At 50.9% G+C, this 19,085-nt stretch overlaps 1 protein-coding gene across 1 annotated transcript in view; it reads right to left on the bottom strand.

Moving 5' to 3' along the window:
* LOC124017976 (centrosomal protein of 192 kDa-like) overlaps positions 1-14,755 on the bottom strand; it is a 69,233-nt gene extending 54,478 nt beyond the window's left edge. Inside the window, 11 exon segments of the mRNA XM_046333220.1 lie at positions 2,917-3,085; positions 3,202-3,328; positions 4,872-5,070; positions 5,156-6,251; positions 6,514-6,766; positions 7,298-7,439; positions 7,681-7,970; positions 10,528-10,671; positions 13,263-13,500; positions 14,230-14,379; positions 14,640-14,755. Of these exon segments, the coding sequence (XP_046189176.1) occupies positions 2,917-3,085; positions 3,202-3,328; positions 4,872-5,070; positions 5,156-6,251; positions 6,514-6,766; positions 7,298-7,439; positions 7,681-7,970; positions 10,528-10,671; positions 13,263-13,500; positions 14,230-14,379; positions 14,640-14,744 (2,913 nt within the window). The 5' untranslated portion in view covers positions 14,745-14,755.
* Positions 14,756-19,085: the final 4,330 nt, after the last annotated feature.

Raw genomic sequence — 19,085 nt, 5'->3', positions numbered from 1 at the left:
GCCGCTGCACGCCAGGCAGGGTTTTAGGAGCACAGAGGTGCTCTCGGTTTCCCCTTTGCAGGGATAACAGTCTGTGGTTGGAGTGGCTAGCTTGCCAGCTGGCTAGCAAGGATAGCTTTGCAAGAACAAATTCTTATTTTCAATGACGGCCTAGGAACAGTGGGTTAACTGCCTGTTCAGGGGCAGTACGACAGATGTGTACCTTGTCAGCTCGGGGGTTTGAACTTGCAGCCTTCCGGTTACTAGTCCAACGCTCTAACCACTAGGCTACCCTGCCGCCCCACATTACTATCCCCAGTTGTAGCCATAAGCTAGCTAGCATTAGTCTAATCATGGGCTAATCGTCTAGTTGGCTAGTTGGCTAGCACAAAGCTATTCAGAGAACGTGTGTGCTTTCCCCGGTCACCGTAGCGATTCCACCTCTCCAGGTATGGAAAGCTAGCCAAAGGGAACAGCGCGTTGGCAAATGTAGCGTTCCAGCTGGCTAGCCAAAGGGAACAGCGCGTTGGCAGATGTGGCGTTCCAGCTGGCTAGCCAAAGGGAACAGCGCGTTGGCAGATGTAGCGTTCCAGCAGGCTAGCCAAAGGGAACAGCGCGTTGGCAGATGTAGCGTTCCAGCAGGCTAGCCAAAGGGAACAGCGCGTTGGCAGATGTAGCGTTCCAGCAGGCTAGCCAAAGGGAACAGCGCGTTGGCAGATGTGGCGTTCCAGCTGGCTAGCCAAAGGGAACTGCGCGTTGGCAGATGTGGCGTTCCAGCTGGCTAGCCAAAGGGAACTGCACGTTGGCAGATGTGGCGTTCCAGCTGGCTAGCCAAAGGGAACAGCGCGTTGGCAGATGTGGCGTTCCAGCTGGCTAGCCAAAGGGAACAGCGCGTTGGCAGATGTGGCGTTCCAGCTGGCTAGCCAAAGGGAACTGCACGTTGGCAGATGTGGCGTTCTAGCTGGCTAGCCAAAGGGAACTGCGCGTTGGCAGATGTAGCGTTCCAGCAGGCTAGCCAAGGGGAACTGCACGTTGGCAGATGAAGCGGTCCAGCTGGCTAGCCAAGTTAGCTTAAACCTCACGGCATGGGTTAACCCGGTCGGGATGGCTAGCCAAGTTAGCTTAAGCCTCACGGCATGGGTTAACCCGGTCGGGATGGCTAGCCAAGTTAGCTTACGCCTCACGGCATGGGTTAACCCGGTCGGGATGGCTACCACCGGAGACGGAAGCAGAAATCACATTTTCCTTTCGCTAAGTACCGAACACTATGGACTCCATTGACCTCACGGTTTTGCCTGTGAACTGTTAAGCAAATGATTGCCTCGCCTGGTTCACCAACTACTTCTCTGATAGAGTTCAGTGTGTCAAATCGGAGGGTCTGCTGTCCGGACCTCTGGCAGACTCTATGGGGGTGCCACAGGGTTCAATTCTTGGACCGACTCTCTTCTCTGTATACATCAATGAGGTCGCTCTTGCTGCTGGCGAGTCCCTGATCCACCTCTACGCAGACGACACCATTCTGTATACTTCCGGCCCTTCTTTGGACACTGTGTTAACAACCCTCCAGGCAAGCTTCAATGCCATACAACTCTCCTTCCGTGGCCTCCAATTGCTCTTAAATACAAGCAAAACTAAATCCATGCTCTTCAACCGATCGCTACCTGCACCTACCCGCCTGTCCAACATCACTACTCTGGACGGCTCTGACTTAGAATACGTGGACAACTACAAATACTTAGGTGTCTGGTTAGACTGTAAACTCTCCTTCCAGACCCATAAACATCTCCAATCCAAAGTTAAATCTAGAATTGGCTTCCTATTTCGCAACAAAGCATCCTTCACTCATGCTGCCAAACATACCCTTGTAAAACTGACCATCCTACCAATCCTCGACTTTGGCGATGTCATTTACAAAATAGCCTCCAATACCCTACTCAACAAATTGGATGCAGTCTATCACAGTGCAATCCGTTTTGTCACCAAAGCCCCATATACTACCCACCATTGCGACCTGTACGCTCTCGTTGGCTGGCCCTCGCTTCATACTCGTCGCCAAACCCACTGGCTCCATGTCATCTACAAGACCCTGCTAGGTAAAGTCCCCCTTATCTCAGCTCGCTGGTCACCATAGCATCTCCCACCTGTAGCACTCGCTCCAGCAGGTATATCTCTCTGGTCACCCCAAAACCAATTCTTTCTTTGGCCGCCTCTCCTTCCAGTTCTCTGCTGCCAGTGACTGGAACGAACTGCAAAAACCTCTGAAACTGGAAACACTTATCTCCCTCACTAGCTTTAAGCACCAACTGTCAGAGCATCTTACAGATTACTGCACCTGTACATAGCCCACCTATAATTTAGCCCAAACAACTACCTCTTTCCCAACTGTATTTTATTTATTTATTTTGCTCCTTTGCACCCCATTATTTTTATGTCTACTTTGCACATTATTCCATTGCAAAACTACCATTCCAGTGTTTTACTTGCTATATTGTATTTACTTTGCCACCATGGCCTTTTTTGCCTTTACCTCCCTTCTAACCTAATTTGCTCACATTGTATATAGACTTGTTTATACTGTATTATTGACTGTATGTTTGTTTTACTCCATGTGTAACTCTGTGTCGTTGTATCTGTCGAACTGCTTTGCTTTATCTTGGCCAGGTCGCAATTGTAAATGAGAACTTGTTCTCAACTTGCCTACCTGGTTAAATAAAGGTGAAATAAAATAAAATAAAATAAAAAAGCAGGAAGACAGGAATTAAAGTCATACTGAGGAGAGCTTCAGGAGCCGTCCCTGATCACTTCCGGCCCTCGGTCAGACGACGTGTGATTGATCTCTTGGTCATTTGTAAACTGCCCGATGGGAGTCTCACTGAGACATGGAAAGGAGTATTTGAAAGAGAAGCCCGTACGAGGTCCAGTCCCTGCCTACCATACCTTGTGTCTGTCAGGAGTTGGGACGCCGGTTGTGTTGACAGCCGTGCTGTCATTCAGAGAGATGTATGTCAGTCTGCTGAGGCTGGAACAGCTCCACTCAGACTGGGGAGGAGTGAGATCACTGGGACGTCTCCTGTCCCCTATACTGGGGGAGGGGGGCGACACAGTCCTGTCGGGGCACCAGAGAGAAAGAGAAGATTTAGGAAGTAGAGTTACACAGTAGAGGGCAACAACCTGACACATCGGATTGATTGAATAATTGATTGATTTGAAGCAGCCGTGTACCCTTCTTGGCTGGGGAAGGAGGTCTGTGAGGGGGAGGAGTGGGTGAGAGGAGAGGTGGAGGGTCTGAAGGTGCACTGGCTCTGCTCTGGTCCTCCGGCATGATGCACAGGAGTACCTGGAGACACATCTACAGAGAACAACACATTACTATCCATCACCTGACCAGGACATTAATACAACACATTACTATCATCACCTGACCAGGACATTAATACAACACATTACTATCATCACCTGACCAGGACATTAATACAACACATTACTATCATCACCTGACCAGGACATTAATACAATCTAACCAGAGAACATCACCTGACCAGGACATTAATACAACACATTACTATCATCACCTGACCAGGACATTAATACAACACATTACTATCACCACCTGACCAGGACATTAATACAACACATTACTATCATCACCTGACCAGGACCTTAATACAATCTAACCAGAGAACATCACCTGACCAGGACATTAATACAACACATTACTATCATCACCTGACCAGGACATTAATACAACACATTACTATCACCACCTGACCAGGACATTAATACAACACATTACCATCACCACCTGACCAGGACATTAATACAACACATTACTATCATCACCTGACCAGGACATTAATACAATCTAACCAGAGAACATCACCTGACCAGGACATTAATACAACACATTACTATCATCACCTGACCAGGACATTAATATCATCACCTGACCAGGACATTAATACAACACATTACTATCATCACCTGACCAGGACATTAATACAACACATTACTATCATCACCTGACCAGGACATTAATACAATCTAACCAGAGAACATCACCTGACCAGGACATTAATACAACACATTACTATCATCACCTGACCAGGACATTAATACAACACATTACTATCACCACCTGACCAGGACATTAATACAACACATTACTATCATCACCTGACCAGGACATTAATACAATCTAACCAGAGAACATCACCTGACCAGGACATTAATACAACACATTACTATCATCACCTGACCAGGACATTAATACAACACATTACTATCATCACCTGACCAGGACATTAATACAATCTAACCAGAGAACATCACCTGACCAGGACATTAATACAATACATTACTATCACCACCTGACCAGGACATTAATACAACACATTACTATCACCACCTGACCAGGACATTAATACAACACATTACTATCATCACCTGACCAGGACATTAATACAACACATTAATATCACCACCTGACCAGGACATTAATACACTCCTTAGCCAATGAACATCACCTGACCAGGACATTAATACAACACATTAATATCACCACCTGACCAGGACATTAATACACTCCTTAGCCAACGAACATCACCTGACCAGGACATTAATACACTCCTTAGCCAATGAACATCACCTGACCAGGACATTAATACACTCCTTAGCCAATGAACTAAATCCTCCTTTATCATTATCTGCAGAACACAAGACCAGGAAATCACCTCAAACTATAATCAACATTGAAAAACCAGATGTCCCAATCCGGCCGGAAGGACCAGGAAAAGAATGGGATCGAAACTAAGCTAAGCTTAACAAACATGTTTATTCCTCTCTTAAATGAGTTGAAGAGCTGAATAAGGTTGTTGATTGGACCAGAGACTGACCGTACGTCCTGTGTGCAGCAGCAGGCTGGGGGCTGTGACACGAGGAAGTAAAACCAACATGTTTGGCCACAGCGTTGGGAGGAGCTTCTCCAACACTCTTCTCCAGGCCACTGGGTTTCTCCTGCTGGGTTGTACTGCTCCCTGTAGCGTGGGTCTTCACTGTGCTCCTCCTGGTTCTCTGGGAGGGGATGTGATGTCTCTGAGGACAGCGGCCCTGACAGACCCTTCCTCAGACCAGGGGAGGTCTTAGGGCCTGGGGCAGGAGATGCGGAGGGGTCCTCTACCTTCTGGGCTGGGGTGTTGTTGGGTGTTGGACGGACTGCTCCTAGTTCAGGCCCACCACTCTCTGTTTTGCTCCTGCTTAGTACACCAGCTGGCTGGGGCTCACTGTTATTCCCTACAGCCTTCCTGTTAGCAGCTGGTTTGGCTGGGGAGATGGTGGTTGAGGAGAACTGACCAGAGCCCACAGACCTCCTCCCTGGTTTGCCAGAGGCTGTAGGGATGGAACTGGCCCTGGGACGGGGGATGGAACTTCTCCTCCTCACCTCCATCTTGTTAGCTGGGCCTACTCCACTCTGACCAGAACCTGGATGTAGCCCAGCAGAGACTGGACGGGTCATAGCAGCAGGGTAACCTTGTGTCAAACCCGCCTTCGCCTCTACGCCAGAGGAGATTTCTCCCTTGGTGCTAGCCTGGTATTCGGTAGCCTGGTGTTGATAACCCGAGCTCTCGTTCTCCACAGTAACAACAAGTGATGCAGCCTGGGACTTCCTGTGGGAGGAGTTGAGGCTGTCGGCCCAGCCGAGGAAGTCAAAAGTGTAGTGGGAGGAGCTTGACTGGTCGCTGTCGCTGCTGGCGGATACCTCGGTCTGCTTCAGGTACTTTTCAATGTCGAAGGCACTCAGGTCCCCGGCACACTGGCTCCTCTGTAGAGTCTCCAGTAGGTCCCCGGCACACTGGCTCCTCTGTAGAGTCTCCAGTAGGTCCCCGGCACACTGGCTCCTCTGTAGAGTCTCCAGTAGGTCCCCGGCACACTGGCTCCTCTGTAGAGTCTCCAGTAGGTCCCCGGCACACTGGCTCCTCTGTAGAGTCTCCAGCAGGATTCTCTGGTCCAGTTGAACCTGGTTAGGGCCGGGCTGGTCCAGTTGAACCTGGTTAGGGCCGGGCTGGTCCAGGTCCAGCACACCTTTCTGGTGTTGCCTCTGTAACCTACTCCTCTTTGACAGCTCCATGATCATGGCAGCCAGCTGGGAGGGCTCGGAGGAGATGGAGGCATCTGCGATGGCCGAGGCAATGGTGCTGATAGACAACATGAGGCTAGACTGGTCTGTGTCGGGGCTGGGGCCCAGGCTGCCGGGGGAGGCTGAGGGAAGGGTCTGGCTGGGGAGAGCAGGGCCTCAGGGAGGGGGAGGCTGAGGGAAGGGTCTGGCTGGGGAGAGCAGGGCCTCAGGGAGGGGGAGGCTGAGGAAGGGTCTGGCTGGGGAGAGCAGGGCCTCAGGGAGGGGGAGGCTGAGGGAAGGGTCTGGCTGGGGAGAGCAGGGCCTCAGGGAGGGGGAGGCTGAGGGAAGGGTCTGGCTGGGGAGAGAGGGCCTCAGGGAGGAGGCTGAGGGAAAAATGGGTCTGGCTGGGGAGAATGCAGGGCCTCAGGGAGGGGGGAGGCTGAGGGAAGGGTCTGGTTGGGGGAGAGCAGGGCATCAGGGAGGGGGAGGCTGAGGGAAGGGTCTGGTTGGGGGAGAGCAGGGCCTCAGGGAGGGGGGAGGCTGAGGGAAGGGTCTGGCTGGGGGAGAGCAGGGCCTCAGAGAGGGGGGAAGAGGCTGATTCACAAGGCTCTGGCTCGCCATCTCCTGTAGGTGACACCCTGTCTGGATCTGCCTCCACAGTCTTGTCCAAGTCCTCTACAAAAACACATTGGAAGTATCAGTCACCGTACGTGATACTCTGATTATGACTCATGACTTTAAAATGAGGAATAAAGATGACTGATCAAGTAAGAAAAATGATGCCAAAACAAGTCAGAATGTACTGGGCTGACCTCACAGTGAGAATCAGGAATAAGTGTCTTACTGCCTGGCCGGCCTCACAGTGGGAATCAGGAATAAGTGTCTTACTGCCTGGCCGGCCTCACAGTGGGAATCAGGAATAAGTGTCTTACCGGCTGGCCGGCCTCACAGTGGGAATCAGGAATAAGTGTCTTACTGCCAGGCCGGCCTCACAGTGGGAATCAGGAATAAGTGTCTTACTGCCTGGCCTCACAGTGGGAATCAGGAATAAGTGTCTTACCGGCTGGCCAGGCCGGCCTCACAGTGGGAATCAGGAATAAGTGTCTTACTGCCTGGCCTCACAGTGGGAATCAGGAATAAGTGTCTTACTGCCTGGCCTCACAGTGAGAATCAGACAAGTGTCTGGGACGTCCAGACGGTTCGTACCTGTGTTCATGGTGCGGTCGTGGTCAGTGTGTGTGAGGGTGTCGTTGTGGACCGAGCTGTCCTGAGACAGGAAGTCTGATGGGTGAATCAGAGGAAACGGTTCCCTCTTCTCTGGAGAGGTGATGACGTAACCAAACGACGGCTGGAGAGAAGATACAACAACAAACTGGTCAGAAGGGCGATGGGGAAAACCCTCAGTGGTATTCTCAAACATGGCTTCCCTACTGTCCCCTACGCACCGCGGGTAGGTTTCCCAGACCGAGATGAAGCCTCGTATTCCTGAACTAAAAGGACACCAAACGCTAAGAGACTAGGTGAATAGTGAAAGAGTAGAGCAGCGGCCTGCAGAGCGGAGTCAACAGGACACTGAACAAGTCCCATACCCGTTTGACTGCATCGTCCTCCCGGTCGTCCCCTAGACAGCCCAGGGCCTCAGAGCGCTGCTGGAAGAAGGTCCCGAGAGACAGACGGAGGTAGCTCTGGTTCCCTCTGTCCAGCTCCTGGGACACCTGGCTGGCCCTCATCAGGATGTGGCTGCTGGCTGGGAGTCTCCAGGACGTGTCAGATAGGAGACCTGGACTGGTGAAGGCAGGCTCCATCACCTCCTCTTGCATGAACTGGTTCTCCTTCTCAAACTCCTTCTGGTCTTCTATGATCTTCTCTATGGCGTTACCTGGAACACAAAACAGGACAACTCCAGCACACTGCTGATCTGAATTCTTCCAAACACTGAATGAAGCCATAAGGCACGCGAGGCAGTGCTGTACGGTGAATACAGTCCCTGGTAAATGGGGTTCGGCCCGTCTCAACAGCGTAGGGCCAGTCAACCCATTTACCTGGGGTTCGGCCCGTCTCAACAGCGTAGGGCCAGTCAACCCATTTACCTGGGGTTCGGCCCGTCTCAACAGCGTAGGGCCAGTCAACCCATTTACCTGGGGTTCGGCCCGTCTCAACAGCGTAGGGCCAGTCAACCCGTCTCAACAGCGTAGGGCCAGTCAACCCATTTACCTGGGGTTCGGCCCGTCTCAACAGCGTAGGGCCAGTCAACCCGTCACAACAGCGTAGGGCCAGTCAACCCGTCACAACAGCGTAGGGCCAGTCAACCCGTCACAACAGCGTAGGGCCAGTCAACCCGTCTCAACAGCGTAGGGCCAGTCAACCCATTTACCTGGGGTTCGGCCCGTCACAACAGCGTATTATATAATATTAAACAACGATAACATCTTTTCATTGAAATGTTATTTTGATTATTTCACAGGAAGAGAAAATCTGGTTGTTCGTGATTTGGGTCACGTTGCTACAGACCCGACCCAGTCGTTAATTATTTCAGCATAGTTTCTATGAAAAAGGACGACGTTCTGGTCGCTTGCTAGCCAGACATTTTTCAGCTGACTCAGTCACGTCAAACATTGAACCTGGAATGACAGGACAGTAGCTGCATTCGTTTGAGCTTGTTTTCTATTGGCATTTACTTGGATAAGTCCAAGATGATGACATTGATGCGTGATTTCGCCTGACTCAGGAAAAAACGTTATTCTGGGCACCGTTCATGTCTGGTACTAAAGTGAGCTAAATTCCAAAGTGAAACATTGTTTCCGAGGTCAGAAAGGCAGACAGCTTGGCTGATACTAACGCCCCGGCTATAGCAAACCAAATGCTAGGCTGATATTAACCCCCAGCTGTAGCAAACTAAACGCTAGGCTGATACTAACCCCAGCTGTAGCAAACTAAACGCTAGGCTGATACTAACCCCCAGCTGTAGCAAACTAAACGCTAGGCTGATACTAACAAAACTAAACGCTAGGCTGATACTAAGCCCCAGCTGTAGCAAAAAACGCTAGGCTGATACAACCCCCAGCTGTACCAAACTAAACGCTATTGATACTAACCCCGGCCCAGCAAACTAAACGCTATGATATTAACCCCAGCTGTAGCAAACTAAACGCTAGGCTGATACTAACCCCCGGCTGGACCAAACTAAACGCTTGGCTGATATTAACCCCCGGCTGGACCAAACTAAACGCTAGGCTGATACTAACCCCCAGCTGGACCAAACTAAACGCTAGGCTGGAAGAGAAAAAATCATGTGCAACATGATATTCTGATGAGGCACAGCAACATGATATTCTGACGAGGCACAGCAACATGATATTCTGACGAGGCACAGTGCCCATTCGGGACAGCAACATGATATTCTGACGAGGCCCAGCAACATGATATTCTGACGAGGCACAGCAACATGATATTCTGACGAGGCCCAGCAACATGATATTCTGACGAGGCACAGCAACATGATATTCTGACGAGGCACAGCAACATGATATTCTGACGAGGCACAGCAACATGATATTCTGATGAGGCACAGCAACATGATATTCTGATGAGGCACAGCAACATGATATTCTGATGAGGCACAGCAACATGATATTCTGATGAGGCACAGCAACATGATATTCTGATGAGGCCCAGTGCTCATTCGGGACAGCAACATGATATTCTGACGAGGCCCAGCAACATGATATTCTGATGAGGCACAGTGCTCATTCGGGACAGCAACATGATATTCTGCCGAGGCACGGCAACATGATATTCTGCCGAGGCACGGCAACATGATATTCTGCCGAGGCACGGCAACATGATATTCTGCCGAGGCCCAGTGCTCATTCGGGACAGCAACATGATATTCTGCTAAATGGCATATGCTCATTACAGCAACATGATATTCTGCCGATGATATTATTATATTATGATATCTGACGAGGCCCAGTGCTGATATTCTGACAGGCACCATGATATTCTGACGAGATATTCTGCAGGGTCATGATATTCTGGGGCCCCATGATATTCTGACGAGGCCTGATGATATTCTGACGAGGCCCCATGATATTCTGACGAGGCCCCATGATATTCTGACGAGGCCCCATGATATTCTGACGAGGCCCCATGATATTCTGACGAGGCCCCATGATATTCTGACGAGGCCCCATGATATTCTGACGAGGCAGGGTGATCATTTTCAGATGGAACTTAACGGCCAATAGAGCACGGTTTGGAACACTGTTTGTTCAATCAGCATTCAGGATCCAAACGAGCTGTTTTAATAATGGATCTTTGGTACCAACATTACGGTGCGGAACACCAACCCCTAGTTAGAACCAAAATAACAATACACAAATCCCTATTTCCACGTACAGCTGAAAGAACAGCTTGACAATAGCCCCTCTACTTACTGCCTGGAACGAAGTCCTCAGCCTGGAACTGGTCTGCTACTTCCGGCAGCTGGTGTCCATCCACCTCCTTCTCAAAGGACGAGTAGTACGCCAGATCAGTCACCCATTTCCCCTCCTCGTTCTGGTAGACCACACTGTGAGAGGCTGGAACACAGACACACAGGGAGGACAATGAGCCACACAGACCTGATGGAGACCCTGTTCTATAAACCAGGGTACCAGTGAGGATTTACTACAGCTGGACAACTTGGTACAGCTGTTAAGTCATTAACAATAAAAAAAATAAGACAATTGTTTTCAAGTCATTAAGATGAGGGTGGATGATAGCGATATTCAATCAAATTCACCCGTTGATTTAAAACCTGTTTCACCCTTTATCGTGGTTGGCGTCTTGACGGATCGGTCCAAAATCAAGTCACACAAAACATTAATTTTCTGTCCATGAATTTATAGCAGTGTAAGTTGTTACATCAGACATTAATCATGACCCCTGTAAGGATCCTGGGTCTAGTTGTTACATTATATATTAATCATGACCCCTGTAAGGATCCTGGGTCTAGTTGTTACATCAGACATTAATCATGACCCCTGTAAGGATCCTGGGTCTAGTTGTTACATCAGACATTAATCATGACCCCTGTAAGGATCCTGGGTCTAGTTGTTACATCAGACATTAATCATGACCCCTGTAAGGATCCTGGGTCTAGTTGTTACATCAGACATTAATCATGACCCCTGGGTCTAGTTGTTACATCAGATATTAATCATGACCCCTGTAAGGATCCTAGGGTCTAGTTGTCAGACAGTAGTTGAATAGAGAGCTCAGAAATGCAGTGTAGCATTTAGTGTCTCCTTATGTTACGGGGTGAAAACACTTCTCCTGGGCAGAAAGAGTCACCTTACGTTGATAGTTAACTAAATCTATACTGTCATTAACATGATTATGCATAATACTTGATGGATGCTAATCTGGTGTTAAGCTGATAATTTACACATCATCATCAGATCCAGGTACTTCCTGGATGACAGTGGAGTGACTAACAGCTGTTGTGATCATGTGATGCAGCAACAGCCCAAGGGTCAGAAAAAGTTGTTCAGAGAACATTTGTTATCATTTGTTACACCGGTGAAGACCGTTGTGCACGGGGTCCAGTACCTGAAACACTACACAGGGAGCCGTTAGACGGGGTCACACACAGGGAGCGTTAGGGGGACACTACACAGGGAGCCGTTAGTACCGGGGTCTACACCCGTTAGGGGGACACTGACCGTTAGGGTCCACCGTTAGTACCGGGGACACTACACAGGGAGCCGTTAGTACCGGGGACACACCAGGGAGCGTTAGGGGGACACTACACAGGGAGCCGTTAGTACCGGGGGTACACAGGGAGCCGTTAGTACGGGGGGGAGCCGTTAGTACCGGGGTCACACCCGTTAGTACCGGGGACACTACACAGGGTCCAGCCGTTAGGGGGACACTACACAGGGAGCCGTTAGTACCGGGGACACTGGAGCCGTTAGGGTCCACACTACACAGGGAGCCGTTAGTACCGGGGACACTACACACCGTTAGTACCGGGGACACTACACAGGGAGCCGTTAGTACCGGGGACACTACACAGGGAGCTTAGTACCGGGGACACTACACCCGTTAGTACCGGGGACACTACACAGGGGTCCACAGGGAGCCGTTAGTACCGGGGACACTACACAGGGAGCCGTTAGTACCACACTACACAGGGAGCCGTTAGGGGGACACTACACAGGGAGCCGTTACCCGGGGACACTACACAGGGAGCCGTTAGTACCGGGGACACTACACAGGGACTGACGGGGACACTACACAGGGTCCGTTAGTACCGGGGACACTACACAGGGAGCGGGGGGACACCACAGGGAGCCGTTAGTACCGGGGGACACTACACAGGGAGCCGTTAGTACCGGGGACACTACACAGGGAGCCGTTAGTACCGGGGACACTACACAGGGAGCCGTTAGTACCTGAAACACTACACAGGGGCCGTTAGTACCTGGGACACTACACAGGGAGCCGTTAGTACCGGGGACACTACACAGGGAGCCGTTAGTACCGGGGACACTACACAGGGAGCCGTTAGTACCGGGGGACACTACACAGGGAGCCGTTAGTACCGGGGACACTACACAGGGAGCCGTTAGTACCGGGGACACTACACAGGGAGCCGTTAGTACCGGGGACACTACACAGGGAGCCGTTAGTACCGGGGGGGAGCCGTTACCTGAAACACTACACAGGGAGCCGTTAGTACCTGAAACACTACACAGGGAGCCGTTAGTACCTGAAACACTACACAGGGAGCCGTTAGTACCGGGGACACTACACAGGGAGCCGTTAGTACCTGAAACACTACACAGGGAGCCGTTAGTACCGGGGACACTACACAGGGAGCCGTTAGTACCTGAAACACTACACAGGGACAGTACCTGAAACACTACACAGGGAGCCGTTAGTACCGGGGACACTACACAGGGAGCCGTTAGTACCGGGGACACTACACAGGAGCCGTTAGTACCGGGGACACTACACAGGGAGCCGTTAGTACCTGAAACACTACACAGGGAGCCGTTAGTACCGGGGACACTACACAGGAGCCATTAGTACCGGGACACTACACAGGGAGCCGTTAGTACCGGGGACACTACACAGGGAGCCATTAGTACCGGGGACACTACACAGGGAGCCGTTTGGGACTTACCCGGTTGGAAGTCCAGGTTATCAGGACAGTGGTTCCAGTCGCTGTCAGAGGAGTCCTCCTGGTGGAAGCTCTGAGAGAGGTACTTCGCTTCCAGAGAGATGTAGAGGAGATCCTTCTCTCCCTGACTCGTGTCTGACAGGCCAGGAGGACCAGAGGAGTCCCCACATGGACCTCCTCTTGGCCCCAGGGCAGCAGGCCTCCCCCTCCCCTCCTCCTCATCGCTAAGTGAAGGAAGCACCTGGTACAGAAGGAGAAAACTCACTAACACCGTATAATGGTGTACCTTTACCTTTAACTAGGAGATGCTGGGATTCTTAAAATGTTTAACCCCAAGGGGCAGCATGTCCTAAATGTATTGGTTAACCCCGAGGGGCAGCATGTCCTTTAACCCCGAGGGGCAGCATGTCCTTTAACCCCGAGGGGCAGCATGTCCTTTAACCCCGAGGGGCAGCATGTCCTTTAACCCCGAGGGGCAGCATGTCCTTTAACCCCGAGGGGCAGCATGTCCTAAATGTATTGGTTAACCCCGAGGGGCAGCATGTCCTTTAACCCCGAGGGGCAGCATGTCCTTTAACCCCGAGGGGCAGCATGTCCTTTAACCCCGAGGGGCAGCATGTCCTAAATGTATTGGTTAACCCCGAGGGGCAGCATGTCCTAAATGTATTGGTTAACCCCGAGGGGCAGCATGTCCTAAATGTATTGGTTAAACCCGAGGGGCATCATGTCCTAAATGTATTGGTTAACCCAGAGGGGCAAGCATGTCCTAAATGTATTGGTTAACCCCGAGGGGCATCATGTCCTAAATGTATTGGTTAACCCGAGGGGCAACATGTCCTAAATGTATTGGTTAACCCAGAGGGGCAGCATGTCCTAGATGTATTGGTTACCCCGAGGGGCAACATGTCCTAAATGTATTGGTTAACCCAGAGGGGCAGCATGTCCTAAATATATTGGTTTGTCAGTGTACCTGAGAGAGGTGGAAACTGCTCTGTGTGGTCTGGAGGTGAGAGGTCATGTCCTGAGGTCTCCAGTGTCCAGCACCAGCCCTCAGATATATAGAATCCAAGACACCCTGACCCTCCCCTGCCACCGTAGACTCTGTGCTGTCCATGGCATCCTGCAGAACCAAACCACACACACATTAATGGAGGGGACAAGATTATCCAAGTGTCTGTTGTATGTAACAATACCAGTTCAGGTGACCATATTACATCCGGTAAATAGCACAGAACACGGGGTAGTGGGCGGCCAGGAGTTTATCCTGACAGCTTGACCTGACCTGGAGGAACTCCTGGCCTCTTAGGTACAACTCCTGCCACGTACACAGTCTCAGTACACACTGGTGTTGTAATGGAAAAGGACCAACAGAAGACTCACCAGCACCTCCTGTCTGTCTAAGGCCATACTCCAGTTGACAGGGGACATCCTCTGGGGCCCAGCGCTGGTCTCTCCAGTCCCCACCGGCCCCACACGGTCCCCCATCAGGCTGCCCGGCTCAGCCCCAGTAGAGAGTGAGGGTCCTGGGCATTCTCTCCCGGCACGCTGGCCCCCAGGATCCCCAGCCCCCGCAGCACATCGTAGGTGGTCTGGGCCGAGGAGGAGGAGGGTAGAGTGGACACGCCATCGTTCCCTCCCTCCTCACTCCCACTGCTCCCATCTCCTCCTCCTCCTGGCGAAGGACAGATGACCGGTTACCAACATCCACTCAGAGGTCAGCACGTTCATATAAGGAAATCAGTCAATTTAAATAAATTAATGAGGCGCTAATCTAATCTGTTGTTCAGACACCTTAAAAATAAGAAAGGTAGTGGCGTGGACCAGGAAACCAGTCAGTATCTGGTGGGACCACCTCATGCAGTGAGACATCTCCATCACATAGAGTTGATCAGGCTGCTGACCGACGACCGGGCTGCTGACCGACGACCGGGCTGCTGACCGACGACCGGGCTGCTGACCGACGACCGGGCTGCTGACCGACGACCGGGCTGCTGACCGACGACCGGGCTGCTGACCGACCGGGCTGCTGACCGGGCTGCTGACCGGGGCTGCTGATTGTGGCCTGTGGAATATTGTCCCATTCATCTTCAACGGCTGTGCGAAGTCGGTGGATATTTTGGCGGGAACTGGAACACGCTGTCGTACACGTCGATACAGAACATCCCAAACAACAATGGGTGACATGTCTGGTGAGTATCCACACCATGGAATAACTGGGACATTTTCAGCTTCCAGGAACTATGTACAGATCCTTGAGACATGGGGCCATTATCATGCTGAAACATGAGGTGATGGAGGAGGATGAACAGCCTCAGGATCTCATTATCATGCTGAAACATGAGGTGATGGAGGAGGATGAACAGCCTCAGGATCTCATCACGGTATCTCTGTGCATTCATTATGTTGAAACATGAGGTGATGGAGGAGGATGAACAGCCTCAGGATCTCATTATCATGCTGAAACATGAGGTGATGGAGGAGGATGAACAGCCTCAGGATCTCATCACGGTATCTCTGTGCATTCATTATCATGCTGAAACATGAGGTGATGGAGGAGGACGAATGGTGCGACAACGTACCTCAGGATCTCATCACGGTATCTCTGTTCATTCATTATCATGCTGAAACATGAGGTGATGGAGGAGGATGAACAGCCTCAGGATCTCATTATCATGCTGAAACATGAGGTGATGGAGGAGGATGAACAGCCTCAGGATCTCGTCACGGTATCTCTGTTCATTCAAATTGCCATCGATAAAATGCAATTGGTGTTCGTTGTCCGTAGTTTATGCCTGTCCATACCATAACCCCACCATGGGGCACTCTGTTCACAACGTTGACATCAGTAAACACCATACCATAACCCCACCATGGGGCCCTCTGTTCACAACGTTGACATCAGCAAACACCATACCATAACCCCCACCATGGGGCCCTCTGTTCACAACGTTGACATCAGTAAACACCATACCATAACCCCCACCATGGGGCTCTCTGTTCACAACGTTGACATCAGTAAACACCATACCATAACCCCCCACCATGGGGCTCTCTGTTCACAACGTTGACATCAGTAAACACCATACCATAACCCCCCACCACCATGGGGCACTCTGTTCACAACGTTGACATCAGCAAACACCATACCATAACCCCCCCCCCCACCATGGGGCTCTCTGTTCACAACGTTGACATCAGCAAACCGCTCACCCACACAACGCCATACACGCCGTCTGAGGTTATGAGGCAAGTTGGACGAACAGTCAGATTCTCTAAAATGGCATTAGATGCAGCTTATAATAGAGAAATGAACTTTCAATTATCCGGCAACAGCTCGTGAAGATTTCTGCAGTCAGCCAATTGTAACCTTCCTCAAAATTTGAGAGATCTGTGGCATTGTGTTGGGTGAGAAAACTGCACATTTTAGAGTGGCCTTTTATTGTCCCCAGCACAAGGTGCACCTGTGTAATGGCCATGATGTTTAATCAGCTTGTTGATATGCCACACCTGTCAGGTGGATGGATTATCTTGGCAAAGGAGAAATGCTCACTAACAGGGATGTCAACAAATTTGTGCACAGAATTAAGAGAGAAATAAGCTTATTGTTCGTATGGAACATTCTTGGGATCTTTTATTTCAGCTCATGAAACACAGGGACCAACACGTTCTATTTTTGTTCAGTGTATGTTACCTGTTACAGTGTTGATGACTTGGCCCTCGGCAGAGTATCTGTGTTCTAACCCAGGTAGAGGGTTACGACCAGAGTAAACTTCTTCGTCAGAGCTGCCTCCCTCCAGCCCAGGTCTGAAGCTGGGACGGTAGCTCTCCCCCACCTAACCCAGACAGACATAATGACCTCTGGTCCGACAGGCTAAAACAGGGCTGTGTTCAGTAGGACTATTTGGGAGAAAACATTTTGAAAACCAAACGCTACATCAACTTATAAAAACACTGGTTTGGTTGAAAATGATTCGTACATTCTGTTTTGTAACTTTGTTCAGCTTAGTGTTTTCTACTGAAAACCACCCAGGTCAACCAGAAGCAGTGAGATAGAGAAACAAACAGAGACATTATCATACCAGCTGTCGGGAGGTGCTGGACAGCAGGAGTCTGTGTCTGGTAGAAGTGTGTCTCCTAGCTGCCTCCAGCTCATCCTCGGTGTCCTCCTCCTCATCACTGCCGGGACACGAGTCCATCCCTGTAGCAGCCAGCCTCACGTCAGGCATCTGGAAACCCTCAGGACAGGACAAACAATCCAATCTTAGTGAAACCAGGCTGAAATACAATACTAATATCCTGTTTAGTTTGTACCGGAAGATGAATAAAGAATACTAGTTGTGAACCAGATCCATAGGCTGACAGAGCTAACTCTTAGTCTTCATAAATAAGGTTTCAATATACCAGTGTTTTCCACTACATTGAAATAGCCAACAAAATAGAAGACGGAGCCAACCAGGCCGCGCCCAGCCAGAGCCGGAGCCAACCAGGCCCGCCCCCCCCCGAGCCAGCCGGAGCCAACCAGGCCCCCCGGAGCCGGGGCCAGCCAGGCCCCCCAGGCCCCCCCCCCCGAGCCGGAGCCAACCAGGCCCCCGAGCCAGAGCCAACCAGGCCCCCGAGCCAGACGGAGCCAACCAGGCCCCCCCAGAGGAGCCAACCAGGCCCCCCCGAGCCAACCCAGGCCAGGCCCCGAGCCAGGGAGCCAACCAGGCCCCCCGAGCCAGAGCCAACCAGGCCCCCCGAGCCAGAGCCAACCAGGCCACCCCGAGCCAGAGACGGAGCCAACCAGGCCCCTCCCAAGCCAGAGACGGAGCCAACCAGGCCCCTCCCAAGCCAGAGGTGGTCGAAATTTGTGGAATCTGGGAAATCCTGCCTTGATTCCATCCAAAACACTAAATTATTCAATACTTTATCGAGTTCACCTCCCAGATTGGAAGCATAAATTATTGTGCAGAAAGACATTACAATTTAAATTACTGAACATGAATTCAGCGTTAGTTGTTTTGAAAATATGATCAGGATGAAGAACATTAAAACATTTAATCGATCTTCTTTGATATTGACCATAACCTGTTGGTGGGGGAAACCTGTGTTTTCGCTTTTCAACCCCAGCTCTGAATCCACAATCTGGCATTCTTTCATGGAAGCTTCTCTAAAGTAAAACAGGGTGGTGTACCCCAGGGCAGCTCTCTAGGCCCTCTACTCTTGTCTATTTTTACCAATGACCCGCCACTGGCATTAAACAAAGCAGGCTGATGATTCAAACATAAATGCAGCTAATGAAGTTACTGAAACCCGCCTGTAACCGGCTGATTAGTCGATGCTAAATGGGAGACACAGTCCGACTGCCTGTCCGACTGCCTGTCCGACTGCCTGTCCGACTGCCTGTCCGACTGCCTGTCCGACTGCCTGTCCGACTGCCTGTCCGTCTGTAACCGGCTGATTAGTCGATGCTAAATGGGAGACACAGTCAGCCCGACTGCCTGTCCGCCTGTGTTACCGGCTGATTAGTCGATGCTAAATGGGAGACACAGTCATCCGACTGCCTGCCTGTCCACCTGCCCGTCTGTAAAGTAATAAAAGTAATAGTGTCATGGAGGAGTTGTATCCACCTGATCATACTCCCCTGCCTGTCCGACTAACCTGTCCGACTGCCTGTCCGACTGCCTGTCCGACTGCCTGTCCGACTGCCTGTCCGACTAACCGGCTGATTAGTCGATGCTAAATGGGAGACACAGTCTGTCCGACTGCCTGTCCGACTAACCGGCTGATTAGTCGATGCTAAATGGGAGACACAGTCTGTCCGACTGCCTGTCCGACTAACCGGCT

Source organism: Oncorhynchus gorbuscha, unplaced genomic scaffold (assembly GCF_021184085.1).
Source record: "Oncorhynchus gorbuscha isolate QuinsamMale2020 ecotype Even-year unplaced genomic scaffold, OgorEven_v1.0 Un_scaffold_360, whole genome shotgun sequence".
In the NCBI taxonomy this organism is placed as follows: domain Eukaryota; kingdom Metazoa; phylum Chordata; class Actinopteri; order Salmoniformes; family Salmonidae; genus Oncorhynchus; species Oncorhynchus gorbuscha.
Note: the sequence above shows the minus strand (reverse complement) of the source record. Positions and strands in the feature narration are given on the sequence as shown.